At 31.4% G+C, this 23,118-nt stretch overlaps 2 protein-coding genes across 4 annotated transcripts; both read right to left on the reverse strand.

Moving 5' to 3' along the window:
* Positions 1-170: 170 nt before the first annotated feature.
* On the reverse strand, positions 171-5,086 carry LOC140183794 (mitogen-activated protein kinase kinase kinase 18-like). The gene is made up of 4 exons (XM_072232995.1): positions 4,888-5,086; positions 4,647-4,750; positions 4,321-4,537; positions 171-316 (listed from the first exon to the last, which is right to left on the reverse strand). Exons 1-4 carry the CDS (start codon positions 5,084-5,086, stop codon positions 171-173), a joined length of 666 nt encoding a protein of 221 aa, XP_072089096.1.
* A 2,050-nt stretch (positions 5,087-7,136) lies between these two features.
* LOC112705938 (aspartic proteinase) lies at positions 7,137-11,257 on the reverse strand. Of its 3 annotated transcripts, none has more exons than XM_025756986.3 (13): positions 11,117-11,257; positions 10,267-10,641; positions 10,110-10,170; positions 9,751-9,845; positions 9,528-9,640; positions 9,276-9,444; positions 9,132-9,171; positions 8,955-9,019; positions 8,360-8,473; positions 8,208-8,272; positions 7,921-8,071; positions 7,711-7,830; positions 7,137-7,604 (listed from the first exon to the last, which is right to left on the reverse strand). In XM_025756986.3, exons 2-13 carry the CDS (start codon positions 10,633-10,635, stop codon positions 7,431-7,433), a joined length of 1,536 nt encoding a protein of 511 aa, XP_025612771.1. In that variant the 5' UTR covers positions 10,636-10,641; positions 11,117-11,257; the 3' UTR covers positions 7,137-7,430. The 3 variants fall into 3 exon arrangements, with proteins under 3 accessions (XP_025612771.1, XP_025612763.1, XP_072057748.1); XM_025756978.3 differs by having other exon boundaries at positions 10,920-11,131; XM_072201647.1 differs by having other exon boundaries at positions 11,021-11,121.
* Positions 11,258-23,118: the final 11,861 nt, after the last annotated feature.

Here is a 23,118-nt window from a genome sequence, read left to right on the forward strand (position 1 = left end):
TTTGATTCTATTTCATTATTCTTATCTCATTGTCAATCATAGCAGTAGTTCAAGTGTGAAACTAGCCTAAAAAGATTAAATTTTTGTAAAGCATGGTGAAGTTTAACATATCGAAGTCTCTCAACATCCTTCCCAAAATTAGACAAAAGATCAGAATGTATCCTGTGTTGCTACAGGTAACGCTTCATAAAGTCCCCATAGTTTCGGTTAATCATCCTATAGTACTGCTCTAAATTGCCCCTTGCAACCTCCACTGCTCTTTCTTGAACCATTTGTTCCCTCAAAAGCCTCTCACAATGCTCATTTCTTGAACCATCTGTCTCAATTATTGCATATCATGATGAATTGGTGTTACTCTTCTAATGTTGTGAAAAACTTATTTTGTACCTGATGAAAGGCTAATATTACCCAATCTATTGTTTTAGATAGAGTCAAGGGAAGAGAACTAAACTGGGAGAAGAGATATGACACTATTATTGGGACAGCTGAAGGATTGGTTTACCTACATGAGAATTCAAAAACTAGGATAATTCAAAGAGATATAAAAATGATTTATATAACCGAACACTTTCTTTGATCACTTTGTTGTCCTTCTTCCAAAATTATTAAAAATGATTTGGACCTGTTTCTGCTGCAATTCAGGTTAATATACGACTAAGAACTAACTAACTAACTAGTTCATATTTTTTGGCTCGTTAAGGAATGTTAATTCTGCTCGTGTTTTGATCTCCAGCACCTTAAAGTATGATGATTCAAAGAAATAGTTGGTACTCTTAGCCTTCTGTAATATTGGGTGCTTGGGTAGAACAATCCAAGATATAGTTTTCTTCAATTATCAATCTAAACAACCTGGTTTTGAAGACTTTGGTTCCTGATTTTTTATTAGATTGGCTTGTTCTTTATATTAATGTTGCAGTTATGCTTACTTCACAGAGCTGGAAAAGACTGAACAATTGTTTTCATTGGCCTTTTTTTTTCATAAAACTTGTTTGTTTGGTCTTTTATTTCAGAGGGTTAATAAATTATATATTGAAATATTTTCATATTGTACTGATCATGGTTAATCCTTATGCATTCAATTGACATAATTTTTATTAGGATGTTGAGTAATGAGTTTTTTGTGGCATAACAAAGTGAATAACTTTCACTATTGACATTTTTTCATGTATTTTTTACTGTTGTGTACTTTTACTGACATGCAGTACTTTGAAATATTTTCAGGCAAGAAGTGTAGCCCTTTTTCAATTGCATTAAGAGATATAAAGCAACACGACATTATTCAAAAACATGCGTGGGCTACTGGTTGATTGGCTTGTAGAGATTTGCATAATGTAATTTTTTTCATATAATACAATGTTATGAATTATAGCTGATAAATTTAGTACAGTTGAACAATACACTGAGGATTGTAGTTGATGTATCAATACATTTTGTTTATATTTTGAATTATATTGACTTACTTGTTTATAGTATTTTTCTTTTAGTTTGATAATACGATGAATTTGTTTATTTTTTGAAATATTATAAATATTCAAATACAAATTAGATAAAAATTTGTATTTATTAAATTTATATTTATTTTGTAGTTAAAAAATCTTTAAAAAATTCTATTTTATCTTACAGACAGATTTACAGACGGATTTTCTGTCTGTATTTAAAGCTTGGAGTGGTTTTCCAAGGCTCAAATTACTGACGAAAAATCCGTTGAAAAATCTGTCTGTAATTACAGACAGAAAATCCGTCAAAAAATCCGTCTGTAATTACCGACGAAAAATCCGTCGGAAAGTTCGACGCCTAAGGAAAATAGATAGAGAATTTACAGAGGGAAAATCCGTTGGTAATTTTCCGACGGAAAAAAATCCGTCGGTAAATAATTTTCAACAAGACTTTTACAGAAGGACAAAATCCATCGGTAATTTTATCAGTAACCAAAAATTCGTCTGTAATATAAACCAAATCTATCTATAAATCTGTCTGTATTAAGCAATTTTCTAGTTGTAATTACAGTCTTTTATAGGTCATAATTTGAGGACAATTGAGTGTAGAAAGAATCACCTGTTCTGTCTTGAGTTGCTTGTAGCGATGTAAGTCCGCTAACTTGACAGCAAAAGCCTGACTAAAGTTGAGAGTAGTGATTATGGAGATGGAGCTCCTAGCTATGGTGTTTCCCCTTCTACACTCCACATGGTATATATGACTCACTTTGTATGATTGGATTGGTGGAAACAATAAAAAAGTACGGCCTTCATGAACAGAAATCATATATATATATATATACTAATTAATCCTGTTTATAAATTAATTTAACTCTTAATCCTGTTTATAAATCTAAATCAATTCGGATGTACTGGTTTGATTAATTAGTATATATCACTCTATTTTATGAATTTTTTTTTTTTTTGGCGTTATCCTAGTTTTTAGTTTTCAAAGTTTGTGTTATTAAGTGTTAATCGATAAAAAATTCACTTTTGTGAGTATCACGAAACATAGATAAAAGCAGAATTTACTAGACTTTTTGAACGATGACAACAATCACATATGACTGTCTATGTATAGTCCTGCTCCATCCCCAACACACCTAAGGGAGTGTGTAAATTAGAGGCTCAGAGCTATCCAACTCGAGCTCATAATCAATATGCTCATTAAAGGCATGAACAAATCCATGCCCAAAAAGTTTCTCAACCAACCCCCCTCTCACGAGGTCTCTCTTGAAACATTTTGCCATGAAATCCTTTCCTTATTCTGAGACATGGCATAAAATTTCTGGTACTTCATTCCAGAAACTAGTCCGATAAAGTACCGTAAAAGGGTCATTATCATGTAGATAGTGCCAAAGTGGCTAGCCTGCTATTATCTCCAACACTGCACATCCAAGTGTCTACACATCAGCAAAAAATTCCAGCTTCACTGCACATGCCTTGTGTGTCGTCGTCCTGCAATCATACCCTCACATCAGCCACAACCCTAATAGTACAATCAAAATCAGCTATCTTGACTCGTTGTGTTGTCACCAAGTCATTCTGCTCCTTCACATCGCCATACACTATTCCTTGTCAGTAAAGGTATGTAAGTCCAAGTAATATTTGGCTGGTGAAATGGGCCACTACAGCTTCAAGTAAGTCACCCGTGTGCCTTCTAATGGCGTAAGCCATGGTTGGCGTACTCCATGAAAACGTTGTTAAAAGATGTACCATTTTCCGTTCTCTAGCGTGGCAGTCCTTATTGCCTACAATTTGAGAATAGTTGAGTTTGGAGAGAATCTCCTGTTCTGTCTTGAGCTGCTTGTCGATGTAAGTCCGCCCAAAAGTCTGACTAGAGTTGAGAGTAGTGGCTATGGAGACGATGGTGGTGGAGGTCCGAACTATGGTGTTTTTCCTTCCACACTCCATAAAGTATATATGGCTCACTTTGTATGATTGGGTTGGTGGAAGCAATAAAAAAGTGCAGCCTTCATGAATTGAAATCATATATATAGAGAAAAATAATAAGCGAAGGTTAAAAGTAGAAAGGAAAGCAAGCTAAAACTTGTTTTTAGGGAATCAATTTTCATAGCATCTCACACAGTGATCCATTCATCATCGCATTCCTAAAAATTAAATATCATTGTATTTGTTCCTCACAACCTATAAATCCTATCTCTAGAGGGAAGAAATACAAAAAAAAAAATCAAAAATTAAAAAAAAATAACAAAAACAATTCATCGAATAAAATAATTTTAGAATGTATCAATGTAGTCCATTTTTCTAATTATATAAACCTTAAACTAATATAACTTAGCAACTAAATTGATAGATTTTCTTAAACGATTATTCTTAGACATGTTAAGTGTCATGTATTCTAGCAATTAACAGTTCATCTCATCAATTGTTAATGAAATTAGTTAATAGAGTGATCGAAAGACAAAAAATAATTAATTTGTAATCTTTGAAAGAGTAGTTTAATTGATAAAATCTTTCAAAAACAAATTTAAAAAACAACTCATCTTTCAGTAACTAATTTGACTATTAATCCTGTTCATAAATCCAATGATCAACTCGGATGTACTGCTCGGATTAATTAGTATATACCACTCTATTTTATGAAAATTTTTTCTTCACATTATCTTAGTTTTAGTTTTCAAGGTTGGTGCTATTAAGTATTAATCCATAAAAAATTCACCTATTTTTGTACCGGTGAGTATCAGTGAAGGAAGCATAGATAAAAGTAGAATTAACAGGACTTTTCGAACAATGACAACAATCGGATGTTGCTGTATGTGTATAGTCCTGCTCAGTCTCCAACACACCCATGGGAGTATGTAAATCAGAGGCTCAAAGCTACCCAACTCGAGCTTATAATCAGTATGCTCATTAAAGGCATGAACAAATCCATGCACAAGAAGTTCCTCAACCAACCCCCTCTCACTAGGGTCTCTCTTGTAATATTTCGTCAAGAAATCTTTTTCTTCCTCTGAGACATGGTTTGGAATTTTCGGCACCTCATCCCAGAAACGAATCCGATAAAGTACCGTAACAAGGTCATTATCATGTAGATAGTGCTATAGTGGCATTATCATTTCCAACACTGCACACCCAAGTGTCCACACATAAGTAGAAAATTCCTACTTCACTCCGCGTGCCTTGTACGCCGGTGTCCTGCAATTACACCTTCACCATCAGCCACCACCTAAGAGCGCAACCGAAATCAGCTATCTTGGCTCCTTGTGCTATCACCAAGTCATTCTGCCCCTTCACATTGCCATGCATTATTCCTTAGGAGTGAAGGTAAGTCCAAGTAATATTTGGTGGGTGAAATGGGCCACTACAGCCTCAAGTAAGCACCCGTGTTTCTTCTAATTGCCTCAGTGATAGTTAGCGTACTCCATGAAAACATTGTTAAAAGACGTACCATTCTCTATCGTGACATCACAGCTTTTATAGGCCACAATTTGAGGACTGATGAGTGTGAAGAGAATTTTCTGTGTTGTCTTGAGTTGCTTGTAGTCATGTAAGTCCGCTGACTTGACAGCAAAAGCCTGACTAGAGTTGAGAGTAGTGGCTATGGAGATGGAGCTCCGAGCTATGGTGTTTCTCCTTCTACACTTCATATGGTATATATGACTCACTTTGTATGATTAGGTTGGTGGAAGCAATAAAAAAGTGCGACCTTCATGAATGGAAATCATATGCATACAGAAAAAAAATAAGCTAAGGTTAAGAGCAGAAAGCAAAGCAAGTTAAAACTTGTTTTTAGGGAATCAATTTCCATAGCATCTCACAGTAATCCACACATCATCGTATTCCTAAATATCAAATATCATTGTATTTGCTCCACATAATCCACAAATCCTGCCTCTTGAATCTTGATGGAAGAAATATTAAAAAAAAAACAAAAACAAAAATTAGAAAAATAACAAAAACAATTCATCGAATAAAATAAATTTGAAGTGTATTAGTTTAGTCCATTTTTCTAATTACATAAACCTTAATCCAATATAACTTAGCGACTAAATTGATAAATTTTCTTAAACATTTATTGTTGGACATTTTAAGTATCATGTATGTTATCAAATAACATTTTATATCATCAATTATTGACGAAAACGGTTAATAGAATGATCGAAAGACAAAAATAATTAATTTGTAAATTTTGAAAGAGTAATTTTATTGATAAAATCTTTCAAAAATGAATTTAAAAAACGACTCATCTTTCCCGTTTATAAATCTAACAATCAGCTCAGATGTACCCTGGATTAATTAGTATATATCATTCCATTTTATGAAAAAAAAATTTTACGTTATCTTAGTTTTTAATTTTCAGAGTTGGTGTGGTTAAGTATTAATCGGTTATCTTAGTTTTTAGTTTTCAAAGTTGATGTGGTTAAGTATTAATCGATAAAAATTTAGTGTCGTATCAATAAAGTAAAAACTAGCATCTCACAGTGACCCACTTATCATGTTTCAGTCAAGTAAAAAGTTTTTAGTTTTTAAAATATGTGCTGTTAAGTATTAATCAATTACAAAATTTACTATTATATCAATAAAGTAAAAGCTAATATCTCAAATTCACTTTTGTATAAGTTAAGTAAAATAGAATTTGAACTCATATTTTGAGGTATAATATACCTTTTCAACTACTATACTAGTAAATATATTATTAAATATTATAAACAACATATAATATAATTTCTTTTATTAAAATAACTAATATGTACTTCTATATTTTTTTCTATTGAATTAATATATCTTTGATAATATTACGTATTATGAAACAATTTCCTGTGTCCAACAATGCTAGAAGACCCTTTAGACTCATAACGGCTTGGTTAACTCATTCGGATTTCTCTAATATGGTCAATGTCAGCTGGAAATTTGATGACGTCTACATACATAATGAAAGTGTGCAGAAGTCGAAAGAATGGTGCCACCCATCACCGACTCCCTACTAATAATCATCTCTGCTTCCTTATCTCTCTGCTTCCTAAAAAGTCGGTTTGTTTGTTTTAAAATCGTGAGACAGAAATTAAGAGACTATCATATTTGTTAACTAAAAAATTGATATTAAAATTTCTATTTCTCTTTCTAAAATTTTAGTATTTCACTATCTTCAAAAAATAAAAACAAAGAAAACTAAAATTTTTAAAGACAAAAACTAAAATTTTAATAACATTTTATACCTAAAATACTCTCATTTTAATTAATTAATTCTAATTTTATTTTTTATACAAATTAAATTAAAACTTCATTCTTATTTTAATTTCTATCTCTCACTTTACACAAAAAAAATACTAAAATTTCTATCTCCTCCTTTATATCAAACAGAATACTAAAATATATTTTAAATTTTGTCTGTCTCTCAGTACACAAACGCTACCTAAATGACTTTGATCTAAATGACTTTGATCACGCTCTTAATGACTTTCCAACTTAAAACATTTAACGAAACAATTCTACCAAGTCCTAACTAATCACTCGTGCCATGCTGCTTCAACTCCTGGAAAAAACTGGTTCGAAGTTCAAACCTCGGAACCATCGCCATATGACCATTTAATTTGGCAGATTCCCACCTGTAATACATGTTCGGTAGCATCCTTATTTACCAAGGCATATTATATACCAGAAAGGCAGGAGCTATCACTACTGGCAAACCGTAACCAATTTATCAACTACTCATTATCATTATTCATTATCCATAAAGTCAATATTCCGTTATTTTGAACGCACACGATACTTCCTTACATTTACGTAACATTTTGGCCATCCCATATTTTAAACTAGTCATGCGGAAGCATCTTCAACATCCGAGTGCAATGCAGAGTCCAGAGGCTCATTCATGGCCGGCGTCCCACGGACACCCTATAACTAGGATGGACACACTTTTTTCGAGTAGCATTAATATATACAAAAGCATGGATTGATAGAGTACCCAAACTACCAGATGATAACATTCCTTTATGCTGCTTCGGTGAATCCAACTCTCCCTTGGCCAAAATCGAAGACAGTGTGATAGCGCCCCATGAACACATCTCCAAGGATCCAGAGAGGGCCACGTGGAGGAGGAATATCAATTGCAGTGAAGCCACTAATGCACTGAGCCGCAACACCTTCGCCAACCTTTAGTATATACTGAACACACCAAAAAATAAACAAATAAATATTTAGAACAAAACAGGATAACCATTCCCGCATGAAAAGGAACCCAATAGGTTTTAGTATGCCATATACGGCATACCTCATCTGGGGAAAGGTCAAAAGTTCTTCCACCAATACTGAAGGAAATGGTAGGCATTTTAGACAAGTCCCCACAGTCAACAGATGATTCTCCCATCGGGCTAGGCATTTTATCACAAAGCTGCATCCACGAAGTACAATACCATTAAGAGGTGAAGCAATAAGATTAGATTACTCGCGAACAAAGCATGATCAAGAAACCTTAACTGACCTGGTTAACATAGTTTAGTATCCGATCTTTTGTCTGATTCTGATTGAGCTGGCTCCGCATCCAAACAACTGCCATCTCGCATGCAGAACAAGCAATACCGCCACCAGATGATGATCTTTGATGCTCATCCACCACACTCTCGATACCCCCACTAAAAGAACCACAAGTCCACAACCAAAATACAAATGAGCAATGTGACACGCCAATTACATTAATTTAATATATGACGGTATTTAGATTGCTGAAGCAAAGAATTTGGTGAAAAGAAAATCCTCTTTGGGACTTGCCTAACACCCCGTGTCCCATCAAAAGTGCACAATCCAATTTGGGTACAGATCTTCTTTGGAGGTGCCTGCAAGGGGAAAACAAAAGCCATAATTTAGAAGTAAAATACATAATTGTCTAATGCATGCCAACAACAGTTTCAAATTGCACTCACATCGGCCGCAAGCAGGTCTATGATTATTTGTCCATACTGCGCAACAACGGCTTTGCATTCTTGGCTTACAACTCCTGCTGCTCCAATTGCATGATTTATCATAGTAATCACAGTCTACAAGAACACATTTGATCATAGAAATAATCTGGTTATTTGATGAGCATTTTCCATTTGGTAATACAAACAATCCAAACATAAACTCTAAAAGGCCAAAACCAAATTTGAAGAAATTAATACAGGGGAGAAATGAGGTCTGCACATAGTTATAACATAATCTAAAAACAAATATATTGCATAAGTTAGATAGGAGAGTAGAAAATGTCAAAAATCCTAGCATTTAGCAAGATATTAACTTTTGGGTTTATTTCCTGTCATGATTTTTCTGTCAAATATTCTAGTGACAATATTTTGACCTTGTAGCAGTGTTATAGCATAGCAATAAGAATTAAAAGTGATTCAAAACCACAAACAATTAGCTGTTTAAACCTCTAGTTTACATTCGTTATCTACCTTTCATTAACCTCCCTAAATTCTACAAAAGGAATTGAAGAACAAACTGGAAACAACATGGTTAGAGTACTTATTTTATTCATACCGTTGGACCTGCCAACAAAGAAGTCCCCGAGTCTGCAATAGCTGAACAGCTGTCAGCACAAATTCCTGGATAGCAATGTGATCAGGTCAGTAAATTAGAACTGAAATCATGAACCATTTATTATCATGTCATAAGAAAAACTAGCAGAATTATACTAATTTTTTGGTCTTCACATACCAGTTTTTTTGTCTCCAATAAGTATATCTCCCATATCAAACTTTTGCAAAGAAAAAAAAAGGGATAAAAGTTAGTAAAAAAATAAAAGGGAAACAAAAAATGCATTGTAATTTTTAAGAGAAAAGACTATATTTAATGATTAACCTCCCAATATCCTTTTCTCGACACAGGCACATAAGTGTGCTTTCCCTTGTAGTGATTGGGATCAACACCTCCAAAAACAAGTTCGCCCCCATTCTCTTCCTCTGGGTTACGGTTCAGCCAAAATGAAAACACCGGTTCATTAACAAGACCTTGATCAAGCATATTGTACCTGTTACACATTATATCTGATAAGAAACAGGGATCAGATGAACTTGAAGAAATGAATAATCAAAATTTGGATGCTAGCAGTACCAAACTGGAACAGCATTCCCAACTGCTATCTCTTGAAACCCAAGTCCCAATATTCCATCAAACTTGGCCACCAAAAATGTCACACTAGGCTCTCTATTTGCTTCAATAAATTCCTGGTGGAGATCAAAGGGTACTCTATCACTTAATAATACATAGAATGTGAAAAAGCCAAGCAGATTACACCCTTGTCTACCAGCATAGAAGGGGTTGAGGATCAGCATACCTGATTCTTCACAACTATGTCGCCAACTTTGACATTGTCATAGCTAAAGAAACCAGAAATTGCTCCAGTACCATATTGAATTGCAACGGCAGTCCCTAAATAACATAAAATGTTGCATCAGAAAGAGGGAACATGCGAGCATCCATTATACGGGCACACAATGTCAAGTGGCTGAAAATAGAAGCACTATATGAATATAACATTTTTTCTAGTTGATCAAAGGAATACATCATTTCCTCCAAAACTAAATAAATAAAAAAGAGTAGTTAGATAAACAGAAAGCAAAAACTTAATGCAGAATCTAGCAAAACAATCAAAATTGACTTAAGAGTTTATGGGAAGAGGGGAAAAAAAAAAACCATTCTTCTTATAGGTAGTCGATTTGGCAGACTTGTACTTTGAATGGAAGTAGCACGCAATCTGCACCAAATAGCAAATGACACAAACAATTCAAGTAAATCCAAGTGCACCAGTGCAGATTATATATTATACGAGTGATGAAACTAAAAAGCTCACCGAGAAGGTACACTTGGATGAAGGCACCCACAAATTAGCACTGCCGGTGTCAAAGATGACAGAGAATTTCTGAGGAGGAGTTCCGATTCCTATTTCACCATAGTACTGAGCATCCAAGTAGTTCTTTAAACCAACAATGTCAGTTTCATCATCACCACCGAGATTGTTTTGGAGATGGTGCTTTCTAATAGAAGCACGTAAAGCCTCGTCATTGGACCCCAATCGAGCGGCAAGCCGATTATTGAGGTCAGGTTTAACCTTTTTCAGTCCAATCCTTCGTAAACCATCATTTGGCGCACTCAACACCACAGATAGCAACAGGGATGACACAAACAACCATAACACAACCGCATTCGCCTTGTTGCCCATGTTCAACTGCTCATCCAAATTGAAAACCACACTTTCAAATTATCAAAAAAAGAACTAGACAATAATAAAGGTGCAACACTTCAAATATTATTGTGTATTATCAATCCTCTTCTCTTCTCTTCTCTTCTCTGTAACTAGACTATAAATTAGATCCCTTGATGAACTAATACTAAACAAAACCTAGAAAATGACATGCATGCATGCATTCAAATTCAGCTGGCATAAACAGAATATCATGAACAATTACAATATAAATACACGTACTAACATAATCTATAACTTACATGCACAATCTGCGAATAAAATACAATGATCCGAATAAACGAATCGGAAAAATAAATACGCAGTGGATCAAGATGTAAGTAGTGTAACAGATGATGCAAACCTTTGAAACACCACAGAGAAAAGAAAAAACCACAAAAAGAATAACAAGTATAAGAAAGAGAGATCAATGGGGAAGGAGGAAGAAGAAGAAGGTTACCGAGAGAAGAAAAGGAGATTCGAAGACAAGAAGAGGTAGTTTCAGTAGCAAAGAGTGAGTGACACACCTTCCTGATGCCTTTTGTTATTCCTTCCTTTTCGCCTCGTAACAACGCTTACTGGCAGTGGTGGCGGTGCAATCTTTCAATCTGGACCGTTCATACGGGATTAATCTTGGGCGTACATCTGAAGGATAAAGAGAGTGCCACGTAATCACGGATCACGAAGGGCTCGTTCAATACAAGCAGAAGCAGACGGTGGTGATGGCGTGGGTACCTCAGCGGTATAATTACCTCAAAACTAAAAAAAAATAAAGAATTATCAGAATTTATTATTTTTAATTATTAATTAATTATTCATATTTAAAAATATAAAATAAATATATTATTAAATTATTAAATTAACAAAAATTAAATTAATAACCAAATTTAATAATTAAAAATAATAAATTTTAATTGTGCTCTAATATTTCTCATTAGAAAATGATGGGCGCTTGGCTTCCTTAACACACGACACGACCACATTATCTGAGTTCTGACTCATGTTCCATTTGGCGGTGAACGCCAAATTCGGCTAAAATTTTTATATATGAATAATTTTAATGTGAAATACAAAAGTATTTGATCATTTTGGTGTTTTACACAGTTGTGGTAGTAGTACAAAACGTCACTGACGTTTTGTAATAAAAAAAAATTTTGATCATAAAAGAACAAAACGTCGCTGACGTTTTGTTAAAAAAATATTATTTTAATTAAAAAAATACAAAACGTCACTGACGTTTTGTAATAAAAAAAATTTTTTGATCATGAAAGAACAAAACGTCGCTGACGTTTTGTTAAAAAAAATATTATTTTGATTAAAAAAATACAAAACGTCACTGACGTTTTGTAAATGGCCATAGTTGTGTTTAACACACAGTTTGGTTCATAATGAAGAATTTCACCTCTAGTAATACAATATTAAAAAGAAAAAGTTCGCCAAATTCCTGTAGGCAATGCAATTAAGCAAAGCATCTTTTTTGGGGCCCAAATTCCATCTGGAATTTTCGTCAGGAAACACCATCTGATTTGGTTGTTTATAAAATCAATAATATCATGGGCTCACCGTTGCTCCTGGGCCTTAATATTCAAATGAAAATCATTGAGCCGATACAACGTATAGAGCCCAATTATCCTATTAATTGAAATCCCAGTTTCAATTCGAACTAAAGATAAAAACCTCTCTGCAAGGGGTAAACTATATATCTTTTAATATGCTGTATTTATATTCAAATTTTAGCTAATACACTTGAATAGGAACTCTCTAGACTCTAGTATCATGTGAGTAATTGTGTATAGTGTAAATGTATTGTGGTATTATAATGCATAAAATTAAGGATTCTCTAAAAAAAAATTGGGATATAATAAGTTTATGTAGACAAAAAAATAAAAAATAAATAAAAAAAAAACTTACCAAACTAGTGGACTAATTTTAGGATGATTACTATGATACTTTATAAATAAGTTTTAATTTCTCAAAAATAGGTAACTAGTTAATATTTAATAAATTTAAATATTTGTTTTTACTTTAAAAGATAATTTAAACAATTTAGATACTAAAATAAAAGACACCATATAATTTACTCTAATTTTATTTTGAAAAACAAAAAACGGCAAATCCCACTCCTAACTCCTAAGCCATAACCATCAGTTTGCACTTTGCAATATACTGCTGAAGCAATAGTTTCACTTTGTTGCCATTAAATAAAATAGTAATAATATGAAAATTTAAAATCACAAAAAAAATTCATCATAGTTATTTAATGTCAAAAATATACACCAGAAACAATAATGTGTTAATAATTAGTGAAGAGAATTATGTGGATAACTTAAAATAAGAATAGAAGTTCATTAAGAGAATAAAACAATATATATTTTTATGAAAAGATTGATATCGTTAAAGGTGGATGCTACGGTAAAGTTGCCAATTTCAACTTTTTATAAAGACGTTTTCTATCTTATGGTTGTTATTGATTTAAAAACGTATCATTAAAAGTGTTGCTTAAAAAGAAAGTGTTACCCTTAATCGTTAACTTGGCTCTGACACCAATTTTTTACAAAATTTCTATTAACTCTTCGAATAAGTTTATAATTTGTATAGATCCAATAATTTGCAACTTCATAATCTAGAGTATTTAATCATTTCTCTTGTATTTGTTAAATGATTATCTATTACTAGTTCAAAATTTCTTTTATTTTTACACTTTCTCTTGTTTATCTTTATTTATTTTAGAATTTCTGCAAACTCTATCATTGATTCATCACTATTTTCCAGAGATTCTATTAATTTTTCTAGCTCTTCAACTTCCTTTTTTAACTTGTTATAGATTATTTTTAGAGCTTTAAATGCTCTTTGATTTATTTCAGAAAACTGCAAATAATTCAAACGATTTTCTCTTTCAAAAAGCTCTTGTTTCTTATCTGGATAAGTTACATATATTTCTTCCTTATTTATTGTCATAATTTAGTATTTAGGGTTTCATTTAATTTTTCGACTTTTTTGTTAATTCTTTTATTTCAGAGTTTTCTTCTTTAATTTTTAATTTAGATAAACTTAAAGGACTATTGATTTTAGATTCTCTTATTTGAAAATTTGATGAAACCGATCTTTTTTATGGTTCTTTTAATAATAAAACTGGGTTTTCAATAGCTTTATATTTTGGTATTTCTGTTTTTACAATTTTCTGAAATAATTCATCAACATAAATTCTTTTTCTATTTTTAAATATTATACTATGATGACTATTCGTTAAAGCATAATTTATTGCATATGTAATTGAAAATGGTTCATCATCTTGTTCCATTAAACTTTTTCTATGAAATTTATAAGCTAAACTTATAGATCTACCAAGATTTTCGGTTGATAGAGGTATGGCATATCCAAGATGGGCATTAAATTTAACATTTACATTTGCCAAATTCCCATGAACAATTCCAATTATTTGATCTATTGGGTCATCAGTAATTCTTTTATCACAGATTGCTAAACTTATTGGTGAATTAATTCCTTTCATATATGTAGATTTAATTAAAACTTGTATAGTACTAATATGAATCCATCCAATTTTAGATCTCTTATGTTGATCCTTGATTTTCTCAATCTGTTTACTTAATTCTTCATCATTTATCAAGGCTATTTCAAGTTCTCCATTAGCAGATTTTATTTTTACAGGGGCTTCAAGTTGAATTTTTCCATAGTATATTATATTTTTTCTATTAAAAACTTCTTTTAAAAGATTTTGTTTATTAAAATTTTCATTTGATTTGAGATTTAGTTCTGTTTTTAAAACAGCATGTTTTTCATTATCTAATAAAGCAGTTAATCTATAATAATCATATTCTTCTGTTAATTCTAAGCTTTCTAAATAATTCATAATTAAGAGATTAGGATAAAGGCGTACCTTTCTGGAGAAAAACTTCCTTTATTTAGTATATTTTACATAAGATGTTTTTATCTCCAGAGGGGAGATTATAGATATTAACTCCAGAGGGGAGTTTAAAACTATTTTTTCCTAAGGAAATTCTTTTGTCAAACTATAGAATCGCCTCGGCAGCTTCCTCCTTGCTTTCCTAGCATATGAGTACTCTTAACCTTCTGCTTTCTATTTTCTGATACTTCTTCAATTGCCTAAGCACTCTATTTATAATGGTTGGTCTGATGGACGATTCTCATCCTTACCCTTCTTATGACGTCATTGCTTACGTCATTGTTTTATTATCTTGCACCAGCTACATTGTTGGTGCTCTATGACCTAAGCGCTTACATCATTATACAATAATGTTGAGGGATGCTTCAGATGCGCTGTCCTCTTCTTTTATCATGTGGGTGGATGTACTGTCCTCTTCTTTTATCATGTGGGTGGATTCCATTTCATTATTGCTTTCTTCAGATATTTCTGAAGCACATAGCTGGCACTTGTGGTCTTCTCTGTCTTTTATCAAATAGCAGAGATTCTTTTTTATCCCTTCAGGGAGTTTTTCTAAGAGTCCGGATAGATTATAGAATGCAGATTCAAATTCCACCAAGAGTCTCATCTCTCTTTCTTCAATTTCATTTCTTTTACTGGACACAAGCAGAGTATTTCTGCTTTTATAATTAATTCTTGTATGAGATTTTCTCGTTATTTTTTGAGTTCTTTCAAAAACCCTTGCTAATGTGCTGGCTAGTCTTCCTTCAAGACTGTAGATTGCTAAATCTTGAATTTGATCAATTGGTTGAAAGTTTCCTGGGAAGACGGACATGAATATTACTTAGTGTGCTGGAACTAAGCACTCTTCTTTTTCATTAAAAATAGGTTGACTATTTGTAAATTTTAGGGATATATCCCTTGGATTTACATTGTCAATCATATTTTTAAATATCTTTACTGCATCAAAGAATCTTGCAGGAAACTCACTAATAATTTTTAGATCATTAAAAATTAAAACTGTATCAATTAATCCATACTGGAAAAATTGATAAGTGTCAGATGGGAAAGCCTCTGGAAAAATAACCAGCTTTGTTAGCTGTTCTTTGGCAATAGGATAGTATCCCAAACTTGCCCTTTTTTCTTTAGTCCAATTTAGGACTATATTAAGGGTTTCTCTGAGATTTGATCTACAGACCCTTTTCTTTTCTTTGATTTCAGCTCTTTTAGGAATGTTTCTCATTATTCCTGTTCTCTGGGCTTGAATCGGAGCTTTATCTGCTCTTTTTAGGGTTTGTTCTGGATGAAGAGCTTCATATTCCCTGAAAGATTCTTTTGCCTCTTCTAGTATTGAAAATCCTCTTTTATGAACTATCTCTGATTGATGTGTAAATGGTGCTGCTTTTTTCCAGACATCATATACTCCTTTCATGGGCCATTATAAATCACATAATATTTTTGTCTTGTGTGGATTTTTTAATAATTTCAGCAATTGTTTTATTTTCTGAAATTTTTTCTTCACTTGGTTTGTCCACCATGCTTAACTGGTTGAACTCTGATGGTTTTGCTTGTTGTGTTGATTTCATTGCTTGAATGGCTTTCTTGAGGGATTGGATATGTGCCCTTATTTGCAGACAATGCTTGCATTCTTCAAGTTCTTGCTGATATTTTTGAATTTCTTGATTTAATGCGTTGTAAACGAACTCCATTCTCTTGTCAATGTATCTGCAATAATATTTTTGTCACCCTTAATATATTCAATTTTTATTGGATATTGTAACAAAAATAATTGCCATCTTACCAATCGTCCATGATTATAATCAACTTTTAAATTGTATCAAATGAAACCTGTTAGGTAACTTGAGTCTGTCCTTAATGTAAATTCTTTGGGTAATAAATCAATTTTCCATTTTTTAAGAGATTTAATTGCTGTTATAGTTTCCTTTTCATGAGTTGTATATCTCTGTTCTATTAGAGTAAAAGTCCCTGAAATATACTTGCAAAGTAATTCCTTTGGGGAATATTTAGAATCTAGTGATTCTTTTTCTTGTTCTAAACTTTTTATAGCTTTCTTAGCTTTTAGACATCCTGACCAGGTTATGTCTGAAGCATCTGTTTCTACTATTAAGTAGTCGTTTTCTACTGGAATATAGAGTTCCAGAAGCTTTTCACATAATTTTTTGATCCTTTGAATTTCCATACTATCTTTTTCTTTCCATTTTCATTCTTTTTTAGTACTTATTTTTGGAAATAAGTTTTTTGTGTATTCTGTTATATTCTTTAAAAATCCTTGATCAGAAATATAATTTATACACCCTAAAAATCTTTGTAATTATTTTCTATCCTCTATTTTATTAGGAAATAAATTTACCTTTTCTAAAATATTTGGTTGAAGTTTTAGCTTTTCCTGAGTGGATAAAATTAACCCAAGAAACTCTATTTCTTGTCTTGCAATTTTTGATTTCTTTTTGCTAAGGACTAATCCTTTTTCTTTACATCTTTCTAAAATTATTAACAATTTTTGAAGATGATATTCTTTATCCTGTTTTGTAAAAATTAATATATCATCAATGTAAACTAAAATAAATTCATTTAGTTCTTTTAGATTTTCTTCCATAAATCTTTGATAGATACCTGGGGCTTGTTTTAATCTGAATGGTAAAACATTTCATTCATAGAGCAACACACTTGTTGATTCTTTTGTTGGGCAAGTAAAAGCAGTTAATTTCTTTGTTTCTTCATCTAAACGAAGTTGCCAATATCCTGATTTTGCATCAAGAGATGAAAACCAAGTTGCTCTCTTGATTTTTTCTAAAATAGAATCTTTTCTAGAAAGTTTATGAGCATCACCAACAGTTGCTTCATTCATTTTCTTATAATTTATTACCATTCTTCGTTTTCCTCTTTTAATTTCATTATTGTTCTCGACGTAAAAGGCTGGAGCCGCATGAGAACTTTTACTTAATCTTATAATTCCTTTCTCTAAAAGATCTTTGCATTCTAATGAAAACTCTTCTCTATCTCTTGCGGAATAAGGAGTTTTATTTGGAACATTTATTTCTTTTATAGGATCTTTTAATTTAATGCTTACTAATTCCTTATTTGTATTTTTAATATCTAAAGGATTTTCAGCGCAAACTTCATCCAAAAGTTCTTCTATTTTTATTTCAAGATTATTTTTTAGGATATTTATCTAAAAATATAAATTCAAATAGCATATTTCTAATATAGAAAATATTTTAAATTTTAAAATCTTATCTATAGTAGTAGTTGGTATCTTTATACGTTTTGATTTTTGATTTATTGAAGAATCGTGTGGAGCTTTTAAAACTATATATGTTAATTCTTGAATGAAAGGATGATATAGTTTTAAGAAGTTATTTCCTATGATAAAATCCATCCCAGAATCTATCATATATATGGATGGAACAATAAACCTATAATTTTGAATAAATATTTCAACCATTTATGCTTTTTGGTCAATTTTATGTATTGATTTGTCAGCTATTCTAACTCTTAATGGTTTCTTTAATTTTTTCCAATCAAGTTTTATATTTGTATTAGCAAAGCATTGTGTTGCTCCAGTATCTATGAAAGCATTTATAAACTTTTCTGTTATTTTTATAGTAATAAATGTGGCATTATTGCTCAGTCTCTGAGTCTGTTTCTGAGACATATTCAAAAATATAGTCTAAGTTATCATCTGATTCTTCTAATGGTTCCATGAAACAAGACTTAGCAATTTCTAATTGTTTGGTAAGGTCTTTTTTATCTTTCTTTTTTGGACATTCATTTGCATAGTGTCCTTCTTCTTGGCAATACCAACACTTGCAATTTTCTTTTTTATTTGGGCAGTAGTTATTTTTTTGTTTTTTATTGTTATTTCTTTTTCTAAAATACCTTTTTTTTCTCCAGTTTGGATAGTATTTTCTTTTTCTAAATTGATATTTTCTTTTTCTTTGAAAATTTTTATTAAAACCATATTTTTGAGGTATTTCTTCATTATCCTGAGAGCAAATTCTAATTATATTTTCAAATCTTTTTTGAATTGCTTCTTGCATACAACGTTCTTTTATTTCCTCTCTTATTGCAGAAGTTGCTCCGCCAAAATTATTTTCAATTTTTCCTCTATTTATTTTTCTTATAAATCTTCCCATTATAAATTCATTAGCAGGGTATGAAAGTTTTGTTATATACATACTAAGATAATGGTTTTTATCTTCTTCTTTTAGTTTATAATAATTTATTCTGTATTCACATATGTAAGATTCCACATTGCATAAATCATATATTTGAATATTAGCTAAATGGTTTTTTGCTTATTGATATTCTTTGTTATAGACTTCTTGTCTATGATCTATAATATTTTTTCCAAAAAATTCTTTATACAGAATCATCATTATATGTAATATCTTATCGTAAACTGTTGTTTTTGTCGCTAATTCTTCTATTATTTGGTTTTCTATTGATGTCATATAATCTCTTACAGTTCCTTTAGTATGAAACCCTATATAATTCCAGATATCTCCTTCAGATAATTCACTAAATTTTGGATTAGTAAAGGCTTCTAATAAGAAGGAATTCAACCAGTTCTCGAAAATTTCTTTTTCATTCTTTTTACAGTCTAAATCAAGCATTCTTTCCCCTTCAGTTTCCTGGATTTTAGGAACATATTTTGATGGTATTTTTGTATACTTTAAATTTTTATTTACTAAATCCTTTTATAAAAGTATAATTTTCAAAACCTGTTTCCATTTAAATTGAGATTGATTATCCTTAGATGTTCCAGCTTCATTTTTTACTTGTATTGGAACTACTGGTTCTTCATTACTTGAATAATCTAGAATGTGTTCTTCATTTTCTATATTTTCAGAATTTACTAATTCTTCTTCTATTTGAAATTCTTGTTCCATAATATTATTTTCTTGAGCCATTTTTAATCTTCTAATTTTTCATCAATGTTCATAATTTTAATGGTGGTTTTACTTTTAGTTTTGTTATATTGTCTATATTTTGAATTTTTTCTTCTTTGGAATTTTCTTTCTGAAAATATTTATTTAATATTTGTTTAATTTCGTTTATTTTAGGTTCCTCTTTTTCCTTATTTCTTTAAAATTTTATGGATACTAATATTTTTTCAAACATATCTACTATAGAATTTAATTGTGGGTTGAAAGTATGATAGAGATGTGGAGAATCATTTTCATAGTAACAGTTTTTAGAAATTCCATGTGAAATATAAGTTTTCTCAGGTTTTTTAAGTCCTTCAATAAAACTTATAGTAAAATAAAGATTTTGGGAAAAATCATTTTGTATTGATTTTAAGAATTCGGTGTCATTACAATTAATATTAGTTAAAATCATTAGTTTTTGATCTATTAATTTTGATAATTTAATTATTTCTTCTCTTAAATCTTCTAATTTACTTTTTTTCATTAGGTGACGTTTTTCTTGTAAAGGGCTACGGTTTGAAGTGTTATGTAGTTAAAAGTGTGGTTTTAAGATATATGGTTTAGATTTTGTCATGTAGGCGTCTTTAGAAAAAGTTGTTTTTGATAACTCTATATTAGTGGTGCCTATCGTTAAAACTTGTACCTAAAATAACTATATATGGATCAATAATAGGTATTAGGAAATCTTTAAATTTATTTAAAATAAAAAATAACTAAGAATTAAAAATCTATTCCTTTTTATGACGAATTCTCAAAAATCTCTATATATAATATATTTATTGTGTCGTTTTATAAGTGTTCATGATTTTATAACTCATGATAATATTCGTAAACCATATTTACTTTCTAGAAAACATCATACAAATAACGATATATAAAGATTAATCTTCGAATATACAATATTCCAACTTTCGATAACTCCTGTCTCTAGGATTTATTGTCATTCAAAACAACATAATAATTGGGAATGATAGAAACAAGAGATTGAGAGAATAATCTGAAAAGTGTATTATTGAGTGTATTCAAGTTGTCTATTCAAACTGTCTAAAACGATACAATATAGAAGCGTATTTATAAATGCTAAGAGAATTGTAATAATAAAGATGTAATATCTTATAATAAATATACAGATATGCTAATTGATCCTAATTATATTCTAACATCCCCCTCAAACTCAAGTGACAACTTGAGTTTGAAACATATTTAAAATAAAAAAATAAAAAATGCATAAACTAATAGAATGGATGCAGACGGAACTGCCGGAAGAAAGCGCAGACGGAATTGCCGCTGTCGAAAGGGAGCGCAGATGGAACTGCCGCTGTCAGAAGGAAGTGCAGATGGAACTGCCGGAAGCCTGAAGGAAGCGCAGACGAAACTGCCGCTTGTCTGAAGGAAGCGCAGATGGAACTGCCGCTATCTGAAAGAAGTGCAGACGAAACTGCCGGAAAAAAACGCAGATGGAACTGCCACAAGAAAATACAGACGAAAACGCAGACGGAACTGCCATGAGAAAATACAGACGAAACTGTCACGAGAAAATACAGACGAAACTGCCACGAGAGAACGCAGATGGAATTGACACGAGAGAACGCATATGGAACTGTTACGAGAAAACGCCGACGGAACTGTCATGGGAGAACACAAACGGAATTGGCACGAGAGAATGCAAACGGAATTGCCACGAGAGAACACAGACAGAACTGTCGAAAGAGAGCGAAAACTATATGATTTCTTCATGAGAATAGGTAAACAGCGGATGACAATATTGTTTGATCATTCGACTCGAAAAAACACAAGACAGAGAAAACATGCTAGTCGGTGAGGTGAAAAAGCATCAAAGGAATAACAAAAGGGAAAGAAAAAATGGCATAGAAAAAAAAAAAAGCAAAAACTACGGTGATTTCACCACAAGAAAAACAACATATTCTCTTTAAGGAGGATACCATGGCATTGATACCATGATAGAAACAAGAGATTGAGAGAGTAATTTGAAAAGTGTATTATTGAATGTATTCAAGTTGTCTATTCAAGCTGTCTAGAAGGATACAATATAGAAGAATATTTATAAGTGCTAAGAGAATCGTAATAATAAAGATGTAATATCCTATAATAAATATCCAATATGCTAATTGATCTTAATTATATTCTAACAGAGAAATTATATATCTTCCTGAAAATTGACTAATAATGTTTAGTTATTTAGAATTAATTAGATTCATTTTTTGGGATTATTAGAACATACAATGCAACTTATTAGGTTTCGTATTCTATCGCATTATTTCTTTTTCTTTTTTTTCAATCTTGATCCTATACACAAACCATTAGGTATATTAATTTTTGTGGGAATAGACCTAAACAAAATCAAAATTTAAGTAAACTCTTTTATTCCTCTAGGCAACCTTGCAATTATCTTAATGTTAACATCAGTAACGTATTCTAAAGTTAGTATAAGCTAAGAATTTTTCTATCCTTAACTAAAATAATTTTCAGCTGATAAAATCAATAATATAACCAGATAAACAAAATCAATAACATCATCCAAACCTGTCTCTTAGTTTTTCACCAAAATGTCAGATAATATGTCATCCGTTATATGTTATATCATTTGCTAAACCACCACCACCAAAATTTCTCAGTTCTTGATGTATATGTTGTGTGATTTCAGATACTGACGAGTCTAATAATTTATGCTTTCAACAGATATGAACACGGGTCTATTTTACTTGCATCAATTTTATTGAATTAAGCAATACTTATATTGCGGGTTTATCGATTATAGATAAATACTCTACGAATAACTTTTTTTTTCATTATATTGGAATAAATATAGATTTTAACCTCAGTTAAACACTTAAACTCACAATTTAGCAGTTAAATATGTTATATCTTATATATTGCGTTGGACTTACATTTTTCTCCTTTTTACTATTGATAAAAAAATAAAAAATTATAAATCTTAATCTAAGTACTGCGTATACATAAAGCAGCTTGTTGCCCCAAAAATTAAACTAGCTGATCTGATGAGGATAGCTTCCTTGCTTCCACCAAGGTTGGGGAGCTGACATAAAATCCAAGTTAATCTTCTCCGGCACATGCAAGCACGTGAACTATTCAAAGGATATTATTGTTTAATTTCCCTGCTTCCACAAGACATATTAATTAAATCTATAAAGTAAATGCACAGAAAATAAATATACAAGGGTCATCAGCTTCCTGTGGATTGAGTCGAATAAAAGCCGAAGAAGAGACCCATGTGTACGGTGGATGGGTACGGTGCTATCGCGGAAACAGCAAACGTTGACATGTATGAATAGCCCTAATCCTAGTGTAAATGCAGTCACGTGATTGATTGGTTTTGCTTTGAATACTTCAATAATCAAATACTACGTAGTTCAATTTCATGCCATTAAGATGGCACTATCACGAACGTGATCCCAATAAAAAACAGCCTCATAAGTCAAAAACGTATTACAAATTTCCAATCAATTCAAATTTCAAAGTCTACCATTTCACCTCTTACCTACTAATTCTTCATATATTTCGTGCAGCATGTACAGTTGACTTCCCTACTATACGTTATTCATAACCTAATAAATGATATGATCT

This window comes from Arachis hypogaea, chromosome 1 (genome assembly GCF_003086295.3).
Source record: "Arachis hypogaea cultivar Tifrunner chromosome 1, arahy.Tifrunner.gnm2.J5K5, whole genome shotgun sequence".
NCBI classification, from domain to species: domain Eukaryota; kingdom Viridiplantae; phylum Streptophyta; class Magnoliopsida; order Fabales; family Fabaceae; genus Arachis; species Arachis hypogaea.

Bases quoted from the DNA above. Each gene is read 5' to 3' on its own strand.
- LOC140183794 (XM_072232995.1), bottom strand. From the start codon at position 5,086: ATGAAGTGTAGAAGGAGAAACACCATAGCTCGGAGCTCCATCTCCATA. The intron at 4,538-4,646 runs GTGTAATTGCAG...ATGCCACTATAG, and splicing joins GGTGGTGGCTGATGGTGAAG to CACTATCTACATGATAATGA. The intron at 317-4,320 runs GTAGCTTTGAGC...TAATTGAGACAG, and splicing joins TGATTATAAGCTCGAGTTGG to ATGGTTCAAGAAATGAGCAT.
- LOC112705938 (XM_025756986.3), bottom strand. From the start codon at position 10,635: ATGGGCAACAAGGCGAATGCGGTTGTGTTATGGTTGTTTGTGTCATCC. The intron at 8,474-8,954 runs GTATGAATAAAA...GTGTTCTTGTAG, and splicing joins CTTTGTTGGCAGGTCCAACG to ACTGTGATTACTATGATAAA. The intron at 7,605-7,710 runs GTATGCCGTATA...TGGTGTGTTCAG, and splicing joins TTGACCTTTCCCCAGATGAG to TATATACTAAAGGTTGGCGA.